The 11,312-nt window shown below is 43.4% G+C and overlaps 1 protein-coding gene across 1 annotated transcript in view; it reads left to right on the forward strand.

The window, feature by feature from the left end:
* Positions 1-8,039, forward strand: part of AGXT (alanine--glyoxylate aminotransferase) — a 465,350-nt gene extending 457,311 nt beyond the window's left edge. Inside the window, exon 11 of the mRNA XM_086944021.1 lies at positions 7,715-8,039. Coding sequence (XP_086800147.1) covers positions 7,715-7,822 — 108 coding nt within the window. The 3' untranslated portion in view covers positions 7,823-8,039. The remainder of the gene's footprint in view (positions 1-7,714) is intronic.
* Positions 8,040-11,312: the final 3,273 nt, after the last annotated feature.

Genomic DNA, 11,312 nt, shown 5'->3' on the forward strand with positions numbered 1-11,312 from the left:
TAGGTTCATCCTTTAGCCCTGCCACTTGGTAGATGGTGGGGGTGAAAGTGGCCTGTTGTTCAGAGTAAGAAGATAAATCCACCCTTTTGTCTCTTTTCTCATCACTGTTTTTGTGGCTGTTCACACCAGGTACCAGGTTCATACCTCATTATGCCTCTGTTTGGGTGCTCCAAGCTGGAGACTACCCTGCTGGGAAGAGCATCAAACTACACAAAGGCTGTGTCCACAGAACTGCATATGGAGGTACTTAAAATGAAAGCCACCCCAAACCTGTTCCATCTGCAGACTTCTGGAAAAAGCATTTCCGCTACACAAAACTTTCTAGCCATTATCACAACTCATGAAAAGCATACGGTAATTTTTGCATCTGGGGCATTTCTCACCTCCACCTAAGAGCCTTGCTTTGTAAAACCATAGCAAAAAGGTCCACTTCTTTCTGACCCATCTGCTGTTAATCGGTGATGACAAGGCCACTGCCAGAATGATTTTCTTGCACAACAAGCACATTCATCCGAGAGGAGAAAAAAGCAAGATCATCCTGGTAAAATAATCAGAATTGTTTGTTGAAACTTCCACATGTTTTGCAACTTCGCGAAGCTCGCATCCGTTTTCATCCACTCACTAATTGTAATACATTATACTACACATAATTTTATTTGTAATCAAGCAAGGCGAAAGTAACTTTAATGCCAAGTCTTATAAATGCCAAAAAAAAGAAAGAGGGTTATATCTATGCAATATATAAATACAGGGTTGCATATCAAAACACGGTACTGCAAGAAAACCTTTTGCAAAAAAACATATATTATAATAATATATATAGACAAAATCTGGACCTTCCAGAAATATCGGCTTCCAAAAATTTGACCTGTATGTAATTACTACATTCTACCAGATTCACTTGTGGTATATTTGAGAATGCATTACTGCACTGTACTAACTGCAGCCTTGGCATGTCTGTGGCCAAGGTTCTTAGAAGTGAGATTAGGCGGAGGTCAAAATTATCCTAAGGAGATATTTACGTAAAACTCGAATCTATGAGCTCGATTACAAGTCTGGCTGTTCACCAGGCCCGGACTGGCAATTTCGGGCACCGGGAAATCCCCCGGTAGGCTGGATGGGGTGGGGGCCGGTTTTGTGACAGGGGGGCCGGTTCTGTTGCTGGGGGCCGATTTGGCCGTGTCGGACCGACCCTGCAAACAAACCTAGCATTAACTTCCTTTCCTGCTCACTGCCGCCTGCCCTGAACATAATGATTCTCTGCATAAAATGCTGGTGCTGTGACGTGAGCAGTGATCTGACCCGCCAGCCGATTTCATTTCATTTAAGCCCGACTCGTTATAATTTAAACCCCACCTGACCATGTGATCATGATGACCTAGCTGCTCACTGATGTCACCCCCTCCGCGTCTGCGCACAGCGATTTTAGTTTAGTTCAGCCTTAGGGTGGGGTCTGCTGCCTGGTAATGCTCATGCGCAATTAAAAGTAAAAGGGCGCGTGGCTCTGAGGCAAGGTCAAGGAGGAGGCAGGCATCGCTCGCTCTCAGAGGGCAGACACTGGACAGACCACATAATTTAACCCCCCTGTCTGCCCCCCGCAGCCACAGGTGAGTCTATTTACGACTGGACCAGGGGAAGACCTCGGAATCGGACTCGGTCCGGTCCCGGACCTCTGATCCAAACGTATGCCTGATACCAGGCAGGTTCTGAAATGAAACGGCCGTCTCCAAAAAGTGTATGAATCGCCTGCCCAGTCAGTGCCACAACACCGAGTGACGTACACTCGTCTAAGGCAAGACATCCCCTGCCCGCCAAACCCCACTTCACACAATTACCTACTCGCAGATACCCACAGCCCAAGGAGGGAGGGCTATGGGTGAAAATAAATCCCAAGGTCGTTAACCCTGTCCTCTCCTCAAAATAGGCCCGTTCCAGTAAAGAGTGAGAGCGCTCTGTCCAGCGCTTGGATGAAGTGCTTATGACTATTTTCAGAGGCCCTACCGAAAAGGATCATTCTGTCCAAGCAAACAAAACAAGGGGCCCTTACCCTGGTCAGACCTTTAAACTCTTGCATGTGTAAAAAACAACAATTAACGAGCAATGCTTAAGAACAAGTCCAGGGCAATACACAGCTGAAGTATACAATTGCCCAATGTAGACAGAAAAACAATTCAAATAATTGCAGGGAAACTGAAAGAGCATCAGTGGGAGCAAACCGCAATTCGTATTAGGTTTCATTTTCAAAGCGCTCTAATCTATTGAAACGATTTATGACTTTCCTCTGACGAGGAAGCCACTGCTCTCACACGACGCCTCCATGTATTCGCTCCTCTGACTGTACCCCAGAACCCAGGGTTAGTGGTAAATCCAGTGATGGTTGTTGATGACTACGATTACTTATGTACTCTCAAAGATCCCTCCATCCGTCACCGAGGAGCCACACAGCCTTCCCTCATCACTGCCTACTCCATCCACCACCCCTGACCCCACCTCTGTCCAGTTCATCTTTGCCTCCGTGTCGGACTTCTTCTCTTGTCTCCAGCATCCTCCATCAATTTACATTGACCCTCTTCTCGTCTCTCGCGCACACGCCTCTCTTTGTCTTCATTCTCATAATGTTTTTGCTTTTCCTTCCTTTCTTTTCCTCCCTCTCCTTCCTACATCGCTTCTCCTTCGCTCCCACTTGTAAACTGTTGCTTATCGTCCCTCCCCCTGTCTGTCTCTACTTCTCTTCCTCCATTCTCTCTTTCCCTTTCACCACATCCCTTTCTGTCTTGCTTTTTCACTCTTCATTTCCTTCTTCCCTGTACCGTCCACCTCTATCCTCCGCCTCCACCCCTCTGGTTCTCTCCACCGTTATCGTCTTCTCCCTCCTCCGCCGCATCTCTTCTCCCTTCTACCATCAATGTAAACACTTTCTTTTCTCATAAGTGCATTTCCTTCGTCCCACCCCTTACGTCCATCTCCTCTCTAGTCTTATTTCTCTCACACCCCTCTTTCACTCCACCCCCCTTCCTTTCTTCATACCTCATTCCTTCTCTCACTTCCTTTCTCTGTCCAGTCCTATCCCTCACTCCATTTTCCCACAGGTGCTTGCTGCCTCGTTTCCATCTCACCCCTCACCTGCCCTCTCTTCTCTCGCTCCATTTTCCTGTGCCTGTTTCACTCCCTCTAACTCACCCCTTCCCTGCCTAATCACACTCTCTCTCTCTCCACTGCCCTTTTTCTCTCTCCCCTCCCTCGCCTTTCCTCCTCATCCTCTCTGTCTGGCTGTGTGTGTGTGTGCTCATCTCCTCCGAACCTCCTTTCTCTGACTCCCTTTTCTTCGCCCTGCTTGTCTTTCCTCCCCGCCCATTTGCACCCTTCCTCACGACCCCCTTCCCGTCTCCCTAGCGGCCTCCCACGGCCAGTGCCACTCATGCCCTCTGCCTGGTCTCAGTGGCTGCGAGCTGCTGCAGTCTGTACCCATGGCTGTCTGTCTTTCCCTCACTGACCTCACCCAGTCAGGGCTGAGCCCGTCACTCTCAGGCTTGGCTGAGAGTAGGGTGCACATTTGCACTGGACTCCTGTCTGCAGAGGGCCCGCACCCCGACACTCTGGGCTGGGGGAAGGGGTGATGGCTAAGTTTGCGCTGCCGCCCTTCAAGCCCGTGAACATTTGCACGTTCTGCCTGAATTCAGTCTTTAGCCAGCCAACATGGTCAGGTGTCCCCTCAACCCAGCCAATGTGGTTTCACTTGCTTGCAATATTTAAAATGTTAAATAATACTTGTGAGAAAATGTATTTGGTACTTTGGCTAATGGTGCTCGAATAAATTATTGGACACGGGGTTAGGGCACAGAATTAAAAAGTTTGAAGACCATTGGTCAGATGATAAGTTGCTGAGCTTTGAAATCAACACCAAACGTATGACGCAGTTCAAATAATTCCTTCCCTCTCTGTGCCTACAATTGCAAATCAGTGCACCTGTGTAATGCGCGTATGTGTACAATCCAGTGTACTGTGCAGAACTCTAAACATGTTCCAACCCTTCCCCCTCAGCCCGTGCACAGGTTGCATCCTGGCAGACGCCTTTAAGCACTGACTGCACAGCTTTTCATCTGAGCTGCTGAGCACAGGGGACATTGTGGTAAACACGGCTTAGTGGGTTAATGCATGTGCTGGTGAGCAGATCGCTATGTAGGGGGACAGATTAAGACATTTCAGAGGGTTAATGTAGCTGCTTTGAAGCTCACTAACCTCCAGGTTCCAATCCGGTAAAATAGCATAGAGGTTAGTGCACCTGCTGCAGAGTACCAGCAGGGAACAGACTTTAAGTCAGCATATATCAAAGATTTTAAGTGGACAGTCCTTAGCTGGCCCTCCGATTCTAAGGTCCCTAACTTTACAAGCAAAAATACTGGTCAGTTTCACAAGAATGACTGTAAAAATACTCAGTCAGGGTGATCTAGGTCACCCATGCAGCCCCGCTTACATTTCACATTTTACTTATTGCATTCCTTATGAGTGTTTGCTTTCTCCATATGTGTTTCTGTAGTTTTTATACAGGGTATGACTCTTGTACAGTGCATATTGTGAACTGATCTGACTCTAGGCTTATGAGTGAGTTCAGGTTGTTGGTGGGTGTTTACGAAGGAACACGATTGATAACTCTGCAGCTGAGGTTGAAGAAGAGTGGGTTTCTTTCAGTTCCTGTCAGTAGGTTATACAGGTATTCAGACTGAATGCACATCCCATCCTTGGCCTCTCCGCAGAGCGCACAGAGCGATGGTCTCATATGTTGCAATGATAACTGTTGGGAAGTGTGTGAAGGAAGTACACAGCTGTCAAAATATAGACCGTGCCAAAGGAATAGAAATGAAATGCTTCCAGGTGTGTGCGTTGAGTGTGGCAGGGAGGGTAGAGTGGAGAAGATAAAAACAGGTATGTGCAGAAGGTAAGAGTGAAAGGAATGGCGCAGAAGAGGAAAGAGATGACACTGTTTTGCTACTACGTGAAGAACAGAATGTTAGTTCCTGTGTTTTCAGCCATGCCCTTCCTTACATAGACCACGACTCTTGGAAAATAATTCTAATTCGACTTCTTTTACCACATCCCTTCTAGCGACCCCTTGCTGTTTTTATCCTACTTGAAGCACTCGGTATGTACATAGTACACTAATTAAATGCGTCTGTTGTCCATATGCGTGCATAACCCGCAGTCAGCAGGCTCGATTCCTCATCTGACGCGTTTTCACTCATGCTGCAGCCAGCTGCAGGCTGCAGGTTCAAATCCCAAACCCACGAGCCGCAGTCTACCCTACAACAGTGGGTCATTGAGTGTACTCAGTCCCTTTCCAGTCTTTTCATTTCTCTCAGACTCATTATTCTCATGCTCCTCATGGTCAACAACTTCATCCTTCTTACACAACTACAGTATATCTAATGTCATTTGCTTGTGCCTTTTAAAGGAAAATAAAGAAGAGAAAAAAAATCAATAGCGAAAAAAGAAAGGGATACAAAGGGGAGAAGGAAGTGAAAGAGAAGCTAGGATGGGAAAGAGAGTCGAAGGCAGAGGAGACAAGAGGAAGAAGTGAGTGAAGGAATGGAATAAAGTAATGGGATGAAAGGAAGGAGGAACAAGGGTAAGGGAAGGAGAAATGAGAGAGAGTTAACCAGGATAGAAATTAAGCAAAGAATCTTAGGTGATCATGGAGAGATGGTAGGGAAGAGTGGTAGGGAAGAGTGAAAGGGAAAAGAAAGGAACACAATGGAATGAGAGGGGAGATTATATTTAGAACATGGGTTATAAAAAAAGGAGAGAGCATGAGGATAAGAACTGAAAGGATAAGAGAGCAGAGGAAAAAGAGGAAAATCAAATGGCAAAAAAGGTTTAAGAATGGAGAATTTGATATCGGAGTAAAAAGCGTATAAGGCAGGATTAGGAAAAAGAGTAGCAAGGGAAAGAAAGGTAACTGAGAGAATGCCCTTCTTTCTGGGAAAGAACACGTTTAAAAAAAAGCATAATAAACAGCTTGATGAAGATTATTGAATCTGACTGAAAGTACTTGAACAGGAGTGAATGTGAAGAAGCCAGGGACATCTCATAGGAAATTTGTTTAATAGCCAAAGTAGTGCAGTCAGAACATACTATTATATCTTGCAGTTGCATTTTATGGAGATAGTGGTCTTGTTCTACCTGGTGCTCCTCAGTGAGACACTAGATGCCACCCCCAGTGTATTTATTAAAATGGAAACAGAAAATAAGATACAAGTCAGTACTTGTGTCTATTTTTGGTGCTCTCGTAAAAAATGTCTATGGGTACATATGAATGGGTGGGTAACCAGGTGCTCTTTAAGGTCATCATCTACTATTTACTGTGCTTTCAAAGTTGATACAATTGAATATGTAATGAAAAATGTGCTGTAAAATTCACCATTTTTGTCTGTCTTTTTCCCAAACCCCCCTAGTAGCGGTCGGGCTCGCTCGCTACGTGCCGTACGGGGGCTGGTCTGGGAAAATTTGCCAGGGCTGCTTTCAGTTCCCAGTCCGGCCCTGCTGTTCACGGACCACCAGGCACGCCGGGCCGCTGCAGTGGCGGTATCCCTACTGCCCTACTACAATTAGGGTGATCAGACCACCATTGCCCTGTCAGAGCCGCCAAGGAACTGCCATTTCATGGCGGGGATGCTGCGGCTTTGAGGCTGCAACATACTTGGCGGGACCGCCATGGTCCCACCAAGCATATTACAAGTTTCCTCTCTGCCACTGGAGGAGGGTGGTTCCCCTCCATGAAAACCATGGCGGAGAGGAAACAAAGGGGACCCTACAGGGCCCCCTTGTACCTCAGGGCCATGGGTGTATGAAGGGGGCAAAACTTGTGCCTAACAGCGGCATAACATGTGCCCCCTTGTGTATATGCACCCCAGTTCCTGTGCAGCATGGCCTTTACAGTCCATGGCGTGCATGGCCTTTTTTGGCATTCCCATTGCAGTGCCCATTTTCTGAGACGCCATCATGGGAACGTAAAAAAAAAGACCGCCAGACACGAGAAACACTCATAATCTGGCAGGTGGCCCGAACATAGGTTTGGTGGTCCAGTTGTGGGGCAGACCCTGCACCGCACCACCAAACCTGCAATCTGGCCCTATGGGTGAAGCGCTGCTGGAGGCGGGGCTGTGTAGATGAGGAGACAAAGACCTGCAAGAAAAGTTTGTTTTTCAGTCACAAGTGGTCTTAACAGTACAAACGATCACAGTCATGGAGACACAATCAACAAGCAGCCGGAATTTGCTAAATATGCGGGGTAGGTGGAAATCTCGATTGCCATCCATTGTCATGTGTTTATCAGTCTTTTTCAATTTCTGAATGATTAACAAGTATTCAGAGGTGAGATTATGCGTGAACAGCGAGTCAAAAATAGTGAAAGTAGCCACCTTTAGGTTCTGGTGAAGAATAGCACCATAAGTAAAGTAAACTGGCAGGGTTGCAGTCCGGGAACAGGTAGGATAGCAGAGGGTCCAGCAAGAACAGCAATTACATCAAAAACATTGGCTCAGTGAGCAACAAAGTTATAACAGCAAGAAATGGGATGTTTTACATATCACCAAGTGTGTGGCCTTTCTATGCTTAAACGGTTTTGAGTTAGAGTATATTAGAATTGTATGACACCAAAAGAGAGAGGTACGGTTATAGTAACCTTTTCGATAAATTATTTTCTGTTATTACCTTACAGGTATTACGAATAGGACTGATGGGTTACAACTCCTCCAAAACCAATGTGGACCTGGTCATTGTTGCCCTAAAAGATGCCCTGCAGCAGTGTCACAAGAAAAAGATCTGAAAGAACTATCCCATCACTGTTCCTTCTTTGGCTCTGATCACCAACACCTCCTTGAAAAGCTTGCTTTACCTTGCCCGTTCTTGCTCTTCCAACCTGAGGCTCCTTACACCTCACAACCTCTCATGTAATTCGACTGTAAGCAGTGGTGACTGGGGTATCTCACTATGGTGATAAATGTATAACTTTTTCTGAAATAAAATATCACCTTAAGTGTTAATGATGTGTCTGACCTTTCCTGCTCTGATGCGAAGGTGACCAAATTCAGTTTTAATGTCACAGTGAATAAAAGTTAATTCTATGCTTAGTTAATGTGGGGAGTAGACACAGAAGCCATGGGTGAAGAATATTTCACTCTGGTTCACAAGAAACCCTCGAGTTAAGTAATGATCCAAATTCTAATGGTGATGTTAGATACAAATCGCTGCTACCATTGTTTTTATTTCTTTTCTTTAAATTAAATCTTTTAATTTGTATTTGTTACCAATGACACACACACTCTCCTACAACCATAGGGCAATTTGAGAAGTCAGTATTACTAAAACACAGTTTCGGAAATGATACCCTACGTATGAACAGTGCACCACAAAAAGAGATACTTTATTTTTGGTTACACAATCATTTCATTTTCTCCATTCCAATGAGTCCTAATTATCTATGTAACGCCTCGCTGAAATTTGCAGGTCTTGTTTTTCCTCGCCTTGTGGTGATAGTTTGTGCTGACATGCACAGCACCACTGCCAATAGTATGCCAACACACATTGTTTAGTTTAAGAAAGCTTTATTGTAAAGAGTACATCAAAAAAGGTACATCTTAATAAATCATGTCTAATATCTGAGAAAGTGAGTAATATAACGTTGTAATGCCTGAGCATTGATCTATAATAAAATTAATACATTATACAGACCGCAGACTAAGGAGAAGGGAAAGCAAAATTAAAATACTACCAAAGCAAAAATGTCACAATTAATATTTTACAATATAAGGGGAATAAAAAAGAAAGATAAAAAAGAAGAAAGAAAGGAGGGAAATGGAAATGATGAATGGAATAATACAAAATATAAGGCCTACCAGAAGTAGATATTATGAGTGAACAATACATTTAGGGCCAGATGTAGGTAATTCCCATTTACTGATTCTAAAATACCGGGATGTAGATAAAGATTCTGTACATTTTACCGAATCGGTAATATTCGGTATTACCGATTCGGTAAATACTGAATCGGTATTCACCGATTCGGTATTGGAGGCCTGGAGGCCCATAGGAATGAATGGGAATTGCCGATTCGATAAATACCGATTCGGTATTTACCGAATCGGTAATAGGGGGACCATTTACAAGGGTGGCAGGGTGTCACATTGACACCCTGTTGCACCCCTTAATAGTGCATGGGTGCACATGTGACACACATACATGCCCTAAGGGCATGTATGTCTGCCACATGGCACTTTAAAGGTATTCTGTATTTACCACCAACTAGTAGTTGGTGGTAAATAACAAATCCTTAAATGACAAATGCCCCCCCTTTGAGTGCTCCCTACATTAAGGATTCGGTAATTTACTAAATCAGTATTTTAAGAATTTGGTCTTTTACCGATTCCTTAAATTACCGATTCAGTAAATTACCTAATCCTTAAATATGGCCCCTACATCTCAGATGCCTAATACCGGTCGGTAACGGCCGAAATTCTGTAATTGCGGCCGTTACTGACCGGTATTAGGCTACCTACATCTGGCCCTTAATGCTTTAAACTATAGATAAAAAGTTCACGCGGTTGGAAAATGGAATTGCTGTTCCGCAACTGTGTAGCAGGAGTAGATAGATAAGTAGTAAGAGGTATCCAAAAAAAGTCCGTCTGAAGTAGATGAAGTGTTGAAGTAATTGATGCTCTGTCAAGTCTATGGTGGTGACAGAGTAAATTCCATCAGCCATTAAAGGTTACTAGGGTAGCATCCTTCCAATAAGACGTAATCATTTGAATTGCAACAGCAATAAGCAAATCCACAAAGTACCCAATTTATGAGCACCAATCCAAGTAGGGGAGGAACTACCCCAAAAAAAGAGATTTGATCTCAAAAGGGAAATTAACTGAATATATAATTGAAATCATTCTACAGATCTTCTTTTCCCAGAGAGAAACAATGGGAAAAAATTGAAAAAATAAATGCAAAAATTGTGCCAGGTATGTTTGTACAAGTCCAACATGAATTTGGTAGGCTAATTTTTTTATTTACAAATAGAAGTAGGGGTCAAAAACAATCTATGATAAAAGAAGTAGAGAGTTTGTATAGTGCTAGCATTACAAGAAGTGTGATGTATCTTTTGACATATGGAATTCTAAGTTTGTATGGAAAAAGAATGTTGTAATTATGATTCCCATAAAAATTCTATTTTGGGCAATTTGGTATAGAGTAATGAAGATATTTATATATGTAAGAGGCCTTGTAGGGTGGAGACAGGATTAATTATGGTGGGAACGTATCTGGTGTAGCGGAAGAAGTCTGTGAAAGTAAAGAGATATGTTGCCAATTAGAATTTTTTAGTGCTACATATTTAGGAGTAGACGCAGCTGAAATGCCACATTTGGTTTGCAAATCTAAAGAGGAGAAGAAACATGTACCTTGAAATAAATTGTTGATTTGAATTATCCCTTTCCAGAAAATAGTGCAATTTGATACCTTAATAGATCTGTTATGCCATATAGAGGATTCTATGAAAGCAGATAGGGGTGTAAGAGACTTGGTGAAGGCCAGAAATAGGTTGGAAATAGAATGAGTGATGATGGGTGAAACAAAAGTATGCGAAAAATTAGTCAGGGACTGAAAGGGGAAAGGGAAAGTCAGAGAATCTTCCAAAGACGCCAGACCGATTATGGTGTTTCACCAGAAGAGTGAATATGAGGTCAAATTATTTGATTAAACAGGATAAATGACTCTGTTGGAAGTTAGGAAAGTTAACTCCGCCCTTATCTTTGGACTGGCAGAAAAAGGATAGAGAAATATGAGCTTTTCGTCCATTCTTTAGAAATTTACTGAGGGAATCGTTAAGAGATTTGAAAAATGTCAAAGGGATTTGGCTTAGTAACAGAGATACATACAAATTATTAATGGGGAGCATCATCATTTTTATTGTGTCTAACCAGCAAGATAAATATGGAGGAGACCATCTCTCTGATATACGTAATATTTTCTGAAGAACATCCTCTAAATTGATCTGAATTGTTTTAGTAATAAAGGAGGAATATTTGATCCCTAAACATTTAATTAAGTTAGTGTTCCATTTAAAACCATTTTCTGCAAAAATTTCTTTAAAACAGAATGTATTCAGTGGGAGGACTTGAGAATTTGTAACATTTATTCTGTAACCCGATACACAAGAGTAAGGTGTCCATTAGGATGTCGGGCGGTGGCACCACGGCGGTGCGGAAAAATTCATTTTTCAGCCCGCGAGCAGCAGTACCCACGTCCGCCTTATTAGTATGGAAAAACAT

Source organism: Lissotriton vulgaris, chromosome 11, assembly GCF_964263255.1.
Source record: "Lissotriton vulgaris chromosome 11, aLisVul1.2, whole genome shotgun sequence".
In the NCBI taxonomy this organism is placed as follows: Eukaryota; Metazoa; Chordata; class Amphibia; order Caudata; family Salamandridae; genus Lissotriton; species Lissotriton vulgaris.